Source organism: Colletotrichum phormii, assembly GCF_030913505.1.
Source record: "Colletotrichum phormii strain CBS 102054 chromosome Unknown BDP81scaffold_3, whole genome shotgun sequence".
NCBI classification, from domain to species: domain Eukaryota; kingdom Fungi; phylum Ascomycota; class Sordariomycetes; order Glomerellales; family Glomerellaceae; genus Colletotrichum; species Colletotrichum phormii.
The window spans coordinates 1,537,097-1,551,142 of record NW_026851445.1 but is presented as its reverse complement, the minus strand read 5'-3'; the positions used below and the strand labels follow the sequence as shown (position 1 = coordinate 1,551,142).

The 14,046-nt window shown below is 50.5% G+C and overlaps 4 protein-coding genes across 4 annotated transcripts; 2 read left to right on the top strand and 2 right to left on the bottom strand.

The window, feature by feature from the left end:
* Positions 1-1,365: 1,365 nt before the first annotated feature.
* Positions 1,366-3,924, bottom strand: BDP81DRAFT_458086 (uncharacterized protein; the record flags this gene model as incomplete). Its single annotated transcript, XM_060593368.1, has 4 exons — positions 1,366-3,069; positions 3,109-3,168; positions 3,205-3,213; positions 3,292-3,924. The coding sequence occupies 4 exons, from the start codon at positions 3,922-3,924 to the stop codon at positions 1,366-1,368; spliced, it is 2,406 nt and encodes an 801-aa protein (XP_060449853.1).
* A 1,144-nt stretch (positions 3,925-5,068) lies between these two features.
* Positions 5,069-5,828, bottom strand: BDP81DRAFT_418377 (uncharacterized protein). Its single transcript, XM_060589698.1, has one exon. It carries the CDS (start codon positions 5,537-5,539, stop codon positions 5,282-5,284), a length of 258 nt encoding a protein of 85 aa, XP_060449852.1. The 5' UTR covers positions 5,540-5,828; the 3' UTR covers positions 5,069-5,281.
* Positions 5,829-8,134: 2,306 nt separating this feature from the next.
* On the top strand, positions 8,135-9,245 carry BDP81DRAFT_129971 (uncharacterized protein). The gene is made up of 2 exons (XM_060581727.1): positions 8,135-8,771; positions 8,835-9,245. The coding sequence occupies exons 1-2, from the start codon at positions 8,560-8,562 to the stop codon at positions 9,226-9,228; spliced, it is 606 nt and encodes a 201-aa protein (XP_060449851.1). The 5' UTR covers positions 8,135-8,559; the 3' UTR covers positions 9,229-9,245.
* Positions 9,246-10,585: 1,340 nt separating this feature from the next.
* On the top strand, positions 10,586-11,784 carry BDP81DRAFT_446179 (uncharacterized protein; the record flags this gene model as incomplete). Its single annotated transcript, XM_060592035.1, has 3 exons — positions 10,586-11,168; positions 11,241-11,533; positions 11,620-11,784. The coding sequence occupies 3 exons, from the start codon at positions 10,586-10,588 to the stop codon at positions 11,782-11,784; spliced, it is 1,041 nt and encodes a 346-aa protein (XP_060449850.1).
* Between the last annotated feature and the right edge of the window lie 2,262 nt (positions 11,785-14,046).

The window sequence follows — 14,046 nt, the reverse complement described above, 5'->3', positions numbered from 1 at the left end:
ATCTAGTTTACCCTATAGAGCCTATTTAATAGTTTGCCGATTAAAGAGAGTAGGTAGCGGTTCTTAATTATAATCTTATTTGGTCTTTTATAGTCTATATAGAGTCTTAAGGTACTGTTCTTTTTTAATACGAATATTACTAATATTCCTGCCTTATTAACCAAGGGGATAATTTACTTATTTACGATATTATTAGCGATATAGCGCTATAGCTCTTCTAGCTATTATTTGTTCAATAGGTAGATTAGACTACATAGGGGCTTTATATTACTTTATAACTAATTATTACTTAAGAAGTTAAAAAGTTAGCTAGAGTATATAATTTTATAAAGCTACTAGCAAAATAATAATAAATAAGTAGGCCGTTATAAAGGCCGTTATAAAGAAAAACGGCTATGTTTTTATTAACAATTGCTTAGTATAAATCTCTATAATAACTAAAGGCTCTAAATTTAATATTTATTATATTTCTTTTTAATATCAACTTCATTGAGCGCCGCCTCGAGAGCAATGACGCAGAAAAATAAATAAAGAATATCAATTTATTAACACTTAATAAATATGATATAAGGGGGTTTTTAGTTCAAATGACCGAAGAGCGCGCGCGATTGGTCGTATAGTGTGGCGCCCTATTAAATGTCTTAATGGCGAAAATCACTTGTGGCTTTGCTTGGAGCTCTATACGGATACTCTAGCCACATTAGTAATATCCGCGAGATTGCCGAGGTGTGCTCAATTCGCGAAGCGGAAACCTTACCGCCGTAGAAGCTTGTAGACCATACATACAGCAGGCAATTCCACAGCCACATTCGGCCTCCAAGGATATGTCGACCGTCCTGGCCCCGACTTTGATACGAAGAAGGTAGACGTTGACTTCAGCGGAAGGATGTCCATGACCACGAACAGCAGACCGCATTCAACGCAGCCAGACTACACAAAGTAGGCACAAGTAGACTGACTGTTCTGCTGCTCTTCGACTTCGCCATCTGCCCAAGTCAACGTTTGCCCTTTTCGAGTAGAGTTGCCTATAGGAATGGTCCCGTGGCGAAGACGCTGGCCAGCAGTGAACAACTGAAAGTCTTATGAACGACCTCGCCCTCTATACGCGTCCAGAATAACTACAGCACAGAACTTTTGTGCAACCCAACTGCTTCCCCCATGTACCTGGCGACTCGGCCTATCCGACTCTGCAAGCGTGGGAAAGGTAAGTATTGACCATGACATCGAGTTAGAAAGCGAGCAGAGGAGAATGTTTTTGAAGTAAAATAACATTGATCAAAAAATTGCCTGAATGTCTAAATGCCCCCATTCCATCCCATATGTAACTATTCTAAGTAATATACAGTCGTCATCCCGTCCTATCTACTACAATGGAGGCGCATCGGGGTCCTCCATACACTGATCTACCCGCATAAGCTGCTTTCCTGTGGCCTTGGCCATCTTGATGAAGTCCCTTAGATAGCTGACAGTACTGGGGTACAAGTAGTGCATGACGACCAGACTGCCGCCCTTGTCAAGGTCGCGCTTGAATGACACCTTTTGCTGCTCGGGGGTATCGGACTGGGCATAGAGCCAATCCTCGACGTCGATGTTCCAGTTGACGATGTAGGGGTTGTTGCTTCCCGTCGCCGCAACTAGCTGCTGTCGCATACGAGCACCCTCGTTACCGAAAGGAGGCCGGAAGTACTTGGTCGTGATGCCGAACTGCTCCTTCACAGCGGCGATGTCTTGGCTGTACTCCCACATGATGGCATCGTTGTTGGGAAGTCCCTCCATTCTAGGGTGGGTGTAGCTGTGAAGGGCCATTTGGTGGCCTTCCTTCATCATGTCCTGGTAGATGTTGCTCAGATTCGTAGAGGGGTCTCTCAGGGGAGCACCGACGGTGAAGAAGGTGACCTTGATATTCTCCGACCTGATGACGTCCATGACCTCCTGGGCGTACTTTGGGTCACCGTCATCGATGGCAAAGGCAATCGAGTTGGGTCGCTTGCAAGCAAAAACCAGGTTACCGGTGGACAACTTGTTAGGAATGAGCGTATTGGCGGGAACGGATGAGACGATTTCGACCTTGGTCAAAGTGACTGCCTCGTTGGTGTAGAAGCCCTTGAAGGCTAGGCCGACAGCACGCTTGCGGATAATGTTGAAGTGGGAAATGGGGATGTAAATATCGTTGCCAGTGGCATAGCGAGCCGCCTCCAATGAATCCCAGGTCTCGGGGAAAGGGGCTACAGTGTCGCTGCATTGCGTGTTGTGCTGCTGCATGGCAATGGTGAACTTGTTGCTTCCTGAGTAGGCGACGTGCAAGTAAGAACCATCATACATGGTCATGTCGGTGCAGCCATCTCCAAATTGCGTGTAGTAAGAGTAGTCGGCGTCCGGTGCCTTGATGACGACCTTGCCCTTGGTCCACTTCGCTGCAGTGTCGACATCACCTCCATGCCAGAATCCGAGGGCGTTTTGGCTCTGGCTTGCAAAGGCGTCAATGACCTTGGACGGGATCGTGGCACTAGGCGCGGCGACAGTTGAAGCTGTGGCAGAAGCGGCCGGCTGAGTCTTGACGATGTACTCGGAGGGTGTGCTGCCGCAGTAGAAGGCCATGGGACCAAAAGTCACAGCTCCCGAGAGTGAACCGAACAAGATTGAAGATACCTTGGACTGGTCGATGGCAGGGAACTTGGAGAAGGGAAAACTGTAAAGCTTTTCGGTGCCGTCGAACGTCCATCCGAGTTCAGCTGTAGTCTGAAAGCCGAAAACTGCGTCTTCGCCGCCACAGGTCGTCGGCGAAGCCATCTGGACTTGGAAAGTCGTCCCCTTGTTGGCCTTGATGCGCAGAGAAATACCGCCATATGCCGGAGTCTTGACATTCGTACAGGCAGTCTTGCTGTAGAAATAAGAGTCCTTGTTGTTTGGGGTCAAGGTAACTCTGTTACCGCTCACAGCGATGCTCTTCATAGTACCGTCATCGCTGCTTGGCTGAAGCATGGCGTTGTAGAAGAGGAAGGTCAGCCGTGACTGGGACTCCCAGTCATCGATGAGAATATTGCTACAGCTCGATGAAGCAGGCGACAACTGAGAAGTGGCAGAGCTGGAGGTAGTTGATGCCCTGACTGAAGTGATGGACGAGGACGATGAGCGGACACTTGAAGCTACCGAAGATGTACTGCTGGCCTGGGTGTTTCCCGCAGATGAAGCACCGGAGCTGACAGCGGTACTCTGAGAGGTGCCCGATGACCTGGCTGATGTCGAGAAAGAAGAGGGACCGGTGCTAGGCGCGGTGCTTGCAGCTCGTACCGTTCCGGATGATGATGATGATGATACCGAAGTGCGAGTGGTAGCGCCCGAAAGAGTTGAACTTGACGGAGGGTTGCTCGAAACCGGTGTCGCTGGAGCAGATGGACTGGTAACATCACTGCACAGGAACTGCAAGTTGTCGAACGAATACGAGGAGAACTGAGAGTATGTGGACCAGACGAATCCGGTGATGGCGTCCAGGTTTGCCTCCGTGAACGAAGACAGAGAGATGGTAACGGTTTGCTGCGAACCAGTGAGGCCGGAGATGGTGACCCATTGACTCTTGTATGTGTTGTCGTTACATGTTGCTCTTGACTGGATCTCCAGCAACATGGAAGCATCTTTAGGCCCAGTGATTGATAGTGACAAGGCCTTGTAGCCTTTAGTAGTTGCTTTCACACATCCCAGGGTCTCATAGAAGTATGAGGAGGTATCGGTTTTCGGGGTGAAGGTGAGTGCTCCGTTGCTGATAGCGACCTTTGACATGGAACCGTCGTCACTGGTCCACGAGTCGAGCTTGTTGGTACCGCCAACGGATGATCTTGAGAAGTCGTCTATCATAAAGTTGGAGCATGCTGCCTGGGCAGTTGCTGCAAGGCTGAAGAGCCCGAATAGCTTGCTGGTAGGGGACATGATGGCGATGCTGGGCCCGTCCGCTACGTCTAAAAAAGAATACCTCTCAAGCAAGAAAAGATGTAAAGACTTGGAGACAAGTGAAGGTGATAGAGATCATGACAAGAAGGAACCTGGATTGAAGGAGGAGACTCGCGAGAGACATATATACAACTTGAGGACGCCATTATAGCAACTCCCTCGAAATCTACCTAAACGGTGGCGCCGAGGAGGTTTGTTCAACCACACGCTTGTGGGTGTCAAGAAACTAGCCGGGAGTGTATACCTGAGAAGCTACCGTATCACCCAACGACACATCCTGGGTTCACAGAGTAAGCGGCTGGTCAGTGGCTCGGACGGCGAGCCATCCTATGTGGAGCCCGTACCGGACGAGCAACCCAGGGGCCTTGTGCGATGGACAAAGCATGGAAGCTCAACCTGCCATTTGGAGGGCCAAGAACACACTAAAGACAGCCTCGTGGGTGAAGACATGGTAGGGCCTTCAGTCCCTCAGGTGGAATGGGTTTGTGGAGATGAACCGAGACCAAGGAAAGACGACATTCGATCGAGGATCGTCGGAGCGAGGACGTTGTACCTGCCAGCGCCCAAACGCTTGGGAGTGGCGCTCATAGTCGAGTCAAAGTTTTAAAACCGCCCTGTGTAACCGTTAGGATTGAAAGACATGGCCGGATGATGCGGTTGAAGATACAGCCGTTCCTTTGTTTGTTTCCAGCTTGACATCGGTCAGCTATTGAGGTTCAGATGAGATAAAAGAATCGCCGGGCCAGGTATAGTTCGTAGAGGTGTGAACAAGTGTGAAAGGAACCACTAAACCGGTAGACGGTGGGCCAAGAAGATTCGAAACGAGACAGTTCGAAACACAGCAAGAAAGAACGGGACTCGGTTTACCATTTTGGTAGCCTACTTCTAACCACATCCGTCGTCTGTGTAGTACTCGCGCGGTGTATAGAGTTGAGGCGCTCCTTGAGTGCTTCGGCGGACGAACCCATCGATGCGTTGATGGGTCGAGCGGATAGGCGAGTGGCTGTAAATCAGTTGACAATGCAACCTACTAGGTAATGGACATCTGCAAAGCTACCGTTGCAGCCTTCTGTTGGGCTCTCCTTTGTCCTCGTATCCGCGAGAAGGAAGATCTCCAACAGCCAAAAAAACATCCGACGGCTCCTACACTCCTTCGTTTGCCATGCATCTTGTTGTAAGTGTGGTTAGCGTGCGTCTTCGCCACACTAGGTCAAGATTTGCCCCGGGACGAAGACAAAAAATAGACAGGAAGCGGGAAGAACAGAGCACTAGCTCGAAGGCGTACTTGGCAGTACCTAGGGCAATTTAGGAGCCAGAACCCTTTCACTCTGAGGTATCAAGTCGCCGACCGAACAAATCTAGTCGATGTCAAGACCATTGTATCGGCAACATTGAAGACAGGGCTCTGTTCATAGGTACTCGATCGAGTTCGTTGAACTGGGATGGAAGAGTCTCGACCAAGTGAGGGAGCAGTCGGCCAACAGCACCTGTGTACTTTGTAGTAACTGCACGGTCGTTCAGGAGGACGAATACGATAGGACCCTGTAATTTTAAGGTGACGGGTAGGATCGTGGGGATTGGCTGTGCTCAGCATGTTGCTCGAGGCTGTAGACGATTTAAGAATGACTTTGAGATGCACGCACTGAGGCCTGAAGGGTCGCAACCGATGGTTCCCCGGCCACCGCCATAACACGGCCCATCGTGGGTATTGGCCTCACGTCAAATAGATTGTGATTAGTTGACTGCCTGGCTGGACGACGCGCATCTTTATTATGGCCGTTTCGTGGTGTTCTGGTCTCGACTCGGTATCCGTATGTTGAAGTCAGGTACGGCTGGGATTAAGGTTATGTCAAGCCATCCTGACCTGAATCATGCAGCTAGAACGGGGAATACACGACCCAGCTATGGTCCGTCGGCGACGGAGGGGAAGGCTGCCGGAGCCTGGAGCACAGGAGAAATCTCAAGCCATTGGTAAACTTGACGAGTGATGCTGCTTATGGAGAAGTCGCACGTCTTGGCAGCGCGGTCCAGACATTGGCAATGGCGAAGACTTTCGTCCTTTGCACTTTGCCTCTTCGTATTTTGTAATTGTTCAGATGCCACTTGGCCACCTTGCCGAGCATCAGTGGTGGTTGCCAAGCCAAAGGACGATCAGTGCGAGAGAGCTTGCAAAGTGTCAATGTTTCATGAAATGGGCCCGTGAGCAGATGGCAGCAGCGTGGTCTGCAAGGTCGGGCCCGTCCCGGGCATTGCGGTGAAATGTCGACTGGCGTGACTGGCTCGTGCGCTGAGCGCCAAGTCTTCTGACTAAGCCCGAGCACGAGCCGGGCGGAGGAGCAAGTGCCGTGGGGTCCGAGACGTTCACGGGGTCCACAGGTCTTCGGGTCTTTGAATGTTTGCCAAAACAAACGAATAGACTCGGGATGAATGAGCAACAAACAACATCGAGTCGAGAGAGTAAGGTGACTAACCATCCATAGTCTGTTTTGAGCTTGCTTCAGGATTCTCTCAACGTCTTTTCTGACCGTAAACCGAGCAGCGATGCGCCGTATTGTAACAATCATTTGGCATGTTCATGATTACCTCTGGGCCTCACCTAGGCCTCTGCAATTGTCCAACTAAAGAGCAATCTGATTGCAACTCCACTCCGCACCACATCGACCATGACGTCGTCTTGACCCGGTGATATCTTGCCTCGGCAAGGCAAGCAAAGGCGAAAGTCACGCACAAAGCCCTTGAGCAGGGAGACGGCTGCAAGGTAAGCGTTGGTCCTTGGGAAGAGAAGCACCTGCGAAGACCTGTCTAGGCACCTCACGTACCTGACCTGGAAGAGAAGGGTTGTTACTGTCGTAATAGCACCTGCCTACATACTTGGTTTATTGGAGAAGGAGGGTGCGGGTGAGGGGGGCCATATGACCTGAGCAACCACAACCAAGCTGAGTTGGCAGCCCGCCAGCGGCAAGATGGCCTACCTCACCCAATGGCAAATCACCAATACCAGGCGCATAGTCCTTTACAAGGCCGGCTACGTTAGTTGGTTAGCTGACGATTGGGGGGATTCGTTAAGGATGAGGACCTTATCGTACCCAAGTGTCACAGTGTGCATGCAGCAAGTTGAATACGGCATTTGTCGTCATTTGCGAGCACGCCGCATGCATTGAATGACATCAACCAGTAAAGGAGGCGCGGACATGTCCAGTCAGACCATGGCCTTTCTCTATTTAGGAGCCCCGAGACAGCTGGCGCTGGCAGCCGGCGACACTGGGGGGGGGGGGACACTTTGGGGGGGGAATGGCGAGACCGGGTGACTCTTTCCAGTCCACCAGTCTGCAACGCCGGATGACTGTCCCAGTGTCCTCCCCACGCCACGCCCCTTCCGGAATCCCTCTGATTGGAAGGAACCATGAGTTTCGGCCCAAAGCAGGAGAAAGTGCAGCAGGGACGGGGGAGTATTATCTGCATTCTGCATTCTGCAGCACCACTTGCAGTCCCCCCAACAATACGCAACCCGCAATTCGTCATACCTTATCCGTACCTTTCCGTAGGCTCAAGCACTGATTGTGAGCATTCGTCAACTTCCATTCCATGTCACACACCCCCTCCATCTATCGCGACCACACGCCCCAAGCTTTATCATGGACCGTATCAACGTATCAACTGCACTATCATCGAGCTTTATCGCCCGTCTGTTCGCTAAGCCGAGACGATGAGCCCCCTTCCTGGTCAAGAGGCCACCACCTGCCCACCTAATACCATCTCGCATACATCATCTTGCTCGCGCCTGGTCCTTCCTTGACAGCCCCCGGGGCTGCCTGTGTCGCGATTAACCCACTCCGTCACGCCCTTTCCGTCTCATCTGAAGTTGGAGCTCAGCCTGGCAAGCTTGGCTCCAGTCTCCACATCCCAAAGTTGGGACACGCGCGCCTTCCCCGTCCTCTTTGAACTACTGTGGCTCGCCCTACCTTCCGTCGCCTTATCTGCCTACGTAACATACCTACCGTTGCCAACTATATCACATCCGCCATCCCGCGACCTTTGTCTATGTGAATTCCGTCTTTCTCTACTTCTACCTCTGTTTCCTGACAATCGAACATCTGTACGCCCATCCCACCCTGCATTCGACATCACCTGTGTCCGTCCAATCTCGACTATCACTCTACGTCCCGTCTCGGACCATTAAGACCGCCACAGGCTCTTGACGCCTCGAATCCTAGTTGTCATCCTCGGCAACTCAGCCCTTCAGCTTTGTCCGGTGACTCACCCGGCCACTTCCGTCCGCATTAGAGTGATTACCTCATCCAACCTGCCTCGTCCTGCTCAGACCCTCCTTCCTTTGGCCTCAGTCTGTTAGGTAGCCACCTCCCCCAAGCCGAGGACCGAAACACACATTACTCTTCCACTTGCCCTTGCACCGACTATATCTACCTACTTGTCTTCCAACCCCTCCCCCAAACTCATCCGATACCTACTCCATACTCGACGTTCTCTCCAGCCAAGCCAACACTACCTTCGTACAAAGCGCAAAGCGGGTTGACGGCTGCTTACCTATTACGAAAATCGACACTTCGCTATCATCAACTCGACAGCATAACGTGCTCCACCTACTCAGACACTATGGCCGGCCCAATCGAATCTCCGACCCAGTACCAGCGCGACCTTCGAAGCGCAAACCAAGATTTCAAAAGATCAAAGGACTCACGATCCAAGTGGTCTAACGGAGCCCGTCCTCAAGCTGGCTGCCATCTTGACTGGAACACTCTGGAAGCTGTTGGTGGAACCGAGCAACAGCGAGCCATGAGCCGGCCTCGAGTCAAGAACAGTGAAACGTATGTCTGCCCTTGAACGCTTGTCACTGTAGGTCCTAGTGACATCCCTAACACTCGCAATAGCTCTCACTACAAGAAGAACTTGCACAACATCACCAAATTCCGGTCACACTCGGAGTTCCCGCAAGGACGGCTGCGCTCGGCGGCTCGTGCCAAGGAACAGATTAAGGATCCTCTCAGTCGGTCAGTCATGAACATGGCGCCAGTGCAAGATGTATATGGCGACATTGTCACCGAGGACTGGAAGTACAGCTTTGATCGGGTTGAAAGCCCCGGTCGACCAGTGACGCTCGACATCTTTGTCAAGACGACAGGCCGCGAGACGGAGCGCATGGTGGAGAAGGAGTACGAGATTCTTAATGAGAATGGTCAGGTTCTCAAGGGCCGCAAGGCTCGCCAAAACCTGCGCCAGGAGGGCGGCCGCATCTCGGAGGAAGATGGTTTCCAGCTTGTCTGAAGTCGGCAGATGGACGAAGCAAGCCCGCGAATGACTATACGAGATGAGGACTGACTGGCATTACTCTTGAGAATTTGGGAACCTGGGCGTTGGTGGATTGAGCATGGCATGCGGAATACCTTACCTCGATCATCAAGCGGATCAGGCGGTGCCTCAACACAACTTGGACGTGTGAGGGCATTTCCATTCGGCGTTGGGTTGAGAGGATAGCGGTATTGGCATCCTTTCGGTTACCAAGCATATGCATATGCATCGCAATGATGACGATGATGAATAATAGCGCACTCGAATTGTGCTCCTCGTACACTGCTGCCGCGTTTCCGTGATTGTTACTTGGTGTTGCGGCTCTGTATGGACCAGCGGCCGAGGGTCGGGGTGGGAATCCCCGACGGTGCAGCCGGCTACAAGGTCTCCCTCCATGTTATCATTCATGGCTTGCCTCAAAGGTCGCATGTACGGAGTAGGTAGGCGATTCGTAGGATCGGAGCCGGACTTTTTCTATTGCTTGTGATGAGATGAGATGGACCGGGCTGTTGATGGTGATCCTTAAAGGCACCCTGAAGCCAAAAGCGGTTTGGTGCTGACGACCCGAGGCCCACTGCGGTCGCCAGGGAGCGTACGGTTACGCGGGCGCATGGGCGGCAATCCACTATCCAGGGCCGGCCGTGGACCGTGGGTCGTGGCTGATGCATATGGCGGGCAGGGGAGCAAGGGAGGTCTCCATTCGCACTCCGCTGCGGCATGGGGGCTGGAGAAGAATGGTGGTGCCTAATTCAAGCCCCAGTCTGACATTTCTGAGGTGATTTCTTTTTTAGGTACTTTGGTCTTCACCACAGGTTCTGACAACACTTAATAGTAAGGCCCAGTGCGGGCTACTATTCAGAGGGGGGAAAGGATGACCATGCAGGTCTCTTTGTCTCAATTCCCCTCCTCTTTTGCTACCTCAACCTTATTGTTCTACTCCCATTTCTTCTCTTCCCTGTGAACTTTTCGTCACTGAAATTACCCTCAAGAGTCTCTTCTCTAATTGTCATGCAGTGACTTTGACTTGATCAACCGCTTACGAACAACCGGCGCCTTCAACTGTTCGTCCGATTTCGCTGAGTGACCAGGTTACGCCTTGTACTAAACCATGCCCACGAGCCATATCAACACCACGCAGAACTTGTCGATGGCTGCAACGTTGAGCAATGGACGATCCATGGTGTTGCAATCTCGGTCACTACCAGCGCTCCCAACAGATTTCTCAGGTCCCTCGGAGTTGCCGGCGGAGCTTCCACCGTTGCCGTTGCCTCCAATGACAATGAGGGCATCACCACCGCCGCCCCCGCCTCCGGCACCAGTATCAACGTCCATCATGAACCCAGCATCATCTTCTTTGGTAACAGAGAAGGCATTGCTAGCGAGTCGTTCCAATGACGATGACCTGACGGCCGACAGCGCCAGTACCTCGGAACCCCCGCCATATTCAAGCCCCTCCAATAGCTCGGAGACGTCCATCTCACACGATTCCCAAGGCACACACGGGTTTCACTATTATACTGGCCTACCCAGGCTGGATTACAAGCTTTACTCGCCACCCGTTTTCACTCTATCACCCGACTGTACCACCCTATCGTCCAAGGCAGAGTATCTGACAGCGAGCGCCAGCGCGCTGATAGGGCTCATCAGGTCTCAGGCGAGCATTCCACCCAAGCCGTTGATCCATATCAGAGGAAACCGCGGTCGAACTATCGATTTTGACTTCAAAATGAACCTCATGGGCTTGCTGGTGGCTGACGACATGGGTAAGCGTCTGGACTACATTCGGTGTGTTGCGCCGGGCGAGGTAGCGTTCCGCGGCGGCGCCAAGGCCGACGTCCTCCCCGAGGTGGGTGACGGAGAGCTGGATGAATGGTGTCGCCGATTCATCGAGGATCCGGCGCCCGTCAAAAGTTTTGGTTAGTTTCGTCTTGTGTTATACGGTATGCGTTTGGTTTGAAGATGGCTAACGTCAAGTCCTGGCCTTGCAGCACTCGAGCGAGTTGTCGCCAACCTAGACACGCTTTATATTGAGGGCCAGATTCGTAGCTTGATTGCCTCGACACAGTACAAAGGGCAGATCAACATCTCGTTTCCCGTGACGCATTGCAAGGTCAAGGTGAAGAGTGCCGAGAAGCCGAGCAAGCTCTACATGGGCATGAAGAACCTTTTCACTAGCAAGCACAAGTACGAAGTGGTGCAGTCAGTATGGCCCTTTGCGACGGCCAGGAACGGCGAGGAGGGCCGGAGGTGCATGGTGCAAAGTGAAGAAGTGTGGTGGCGGGTAAGTTCAGCTTTTGGAACGCCGTTGCAGTGCCCTTTTGGGTCCTGCAGTTCCCAAGTATCAATATTGACGCTATATTCTTGCAGGAGTGGAGAGATTCAATCAAGTATGCTATGGCACAGAAGAGGCAGAACGGAGCCTATGTGACAAACGAGGACAAGCTGGAGGCACTCATGGAGGGCAAGGGTAAGGGCGTTACGTCCATCGATTGGGGTGGAACTGGACCCGAGCTTGAGGAACACGCCGATTGAGGCTCTCGCGGCCGGCGTGATGCGCGATAACTTGGTGGGGGAGAAGAGTGCGGACTGATGATACCCAAAAGGGCGGTTGAGCCATGTGAAGATCTTGTCTAAGAATGGCTGGTTTGTGATGAGTTCTCGCGATCTACCTCAGCTCTGTGGTAGCATTGGAGTAAAACTGAGGAGCTCAAAATCAAAACATAACGACAAGCTGCGATGTCGAATTTAATTGAGCGTTTTCCGCAGGCTTGTATCTGGCAATATTTTGAGAATCGATACTGAGGCAGAAGGCAGAAAGTGAGAGTGAAAGAGGGAGATAAACAGGTAAAAGAAATACACGCACGGTGACATGAGATCGGGTTTCACTGAGCAGCTAGTCTGCTGATGTCCGCGTTCACAAATCTTGATGGCTTGAACCTGGAAATATCATGACAGTAAGCGCGTCACTTAGCAAGTCTTACGATGGTATCTAGCTGATATCAGCCTCATTCGACGCCAAGTCGGAAGTTGGCGATGAAGCATTGCTATGGAGCAGGTGTGGTAAGGCAGAGTACGGCAGACCGCAAGAGGCACTCCGCCAAATCACTTTTTCTCAGTAGACTTACGGTAGCCGTACAATTAAGTACGCTAAAGTGCTATACGTGCCCTATGTATAAATGAATATCATTACTAATACCGTATAATATGGTAAGCAATTGCTTGCGACCGGAGGCGCCATAGATCACGTAAAGATAGTTGACTAGGCGGTAGAAGTGGGGCCACCGGGGTCTATACCTCCTTACTCATTTCCACTGCCGATCAATTTCCTCTTCTTCCCACCTAACTGTTACGACCCAACATGCATAACAAGGCCAGGGGGCCCGCCCCGCAGGCCTGCGGCGGCTATCTACCAGATATATATAGAGAACCCGGGAACTCAGGTGACTCCTCACGGAATAGAAGAACTATAGATAAGTTACGTAGTAATAAGGAAGTAAGTATATGATAAGGTGATTATAATAATTACTCCGAGTGAGCGCTCACCGGTATCTACTTAATAATTACTAATAAATATAGTAAATAAATAGATAAAGAATATATTTAGAATTATGACTTATATAGTTATAGAATAGTATTGGAAAGATAAATCTTTTACCTTATTATTTGCCTTATTAATCATATGACGTAAGCATGTTATATACCATATTAATTTATAAGAGTTATAAATTAATATAGATATTGACTACGTAAGCAAAATTGTTTATGTAAGCTTACGTGAGCGAAAGACGACACTGGAAGATAATATAATGCGCTGAAATTTACTTGAAAGGTATTGCATATTACGACTACGCATTCACTTACGTATATGCTTGTTAAGTATGATATAATTAATAAGCAATGGAATATTCTAGTAGGAGCATTTCATGCCTATATAAGGGCATTTTTTACCTACTTGAACCTTTTGTTAAGCAAGCAACTTCTTATATAGTAATCTAACTATATACTCTCTTTACATTTATCAACCTCTTTTATATACGCTTAACTACCCCTATATTCATATATTCTTGCTTCTATATGAATATTCACTATTTAATACTCTTGTATAAGAGTCTTATCACTTACCTCTTAAAGCTATCGTGCCAGAATTAATAATATATCTAAAGCCGTAATTCTATATAAAACATATCTATGGTTTATCTCACTAGTGTAAAGTTTAATAATCGTTGGTGGGGTGACTGTAAAACTCGATTTCTGCTTTGACGCATGAAAAAAGTGTTTTGGCGGAGTGCCTCTTGCAGTCTGCCGTACAGAGCTTCCAAGGCGTGGAACGCAGGCAATTGGCAATTGGCAATTGGCAGGGTCCCTCCCATGCAGCTTACCTCTTTCAAATGGAACAACCGACCACAGTGAGTCACCGCCCCGCATCGCCCCAGACCTGCGCCTCTCAGGCTCTTTCGAATACCCAAGGTACAGGTAGTTCAGACGCTCCAGGACATGGGCAAATACGCGATCCCGGGTTTCACTTCATCGACCTGGATGAAACTATATATATCTTTACCTCCTTGTCAGGGCATTGAGATCAAAAGTCTAGGCGTACTCCGTACGGATACATAGTAGATGTGAGTGGAAAGCGGGACGAGACTGACGCAGTGACACACTCGGCCAGTGACTCCCACTCCCCGCAATTAGCCTCAGCCCCGGTTGCAGAATGAAGACATCCCCACAGTAAGTAGGGAAGCCATCGTAGAATTGCAGGGGCTGCCAGTCTCGTTCAATGCAGAACACACCGATTCA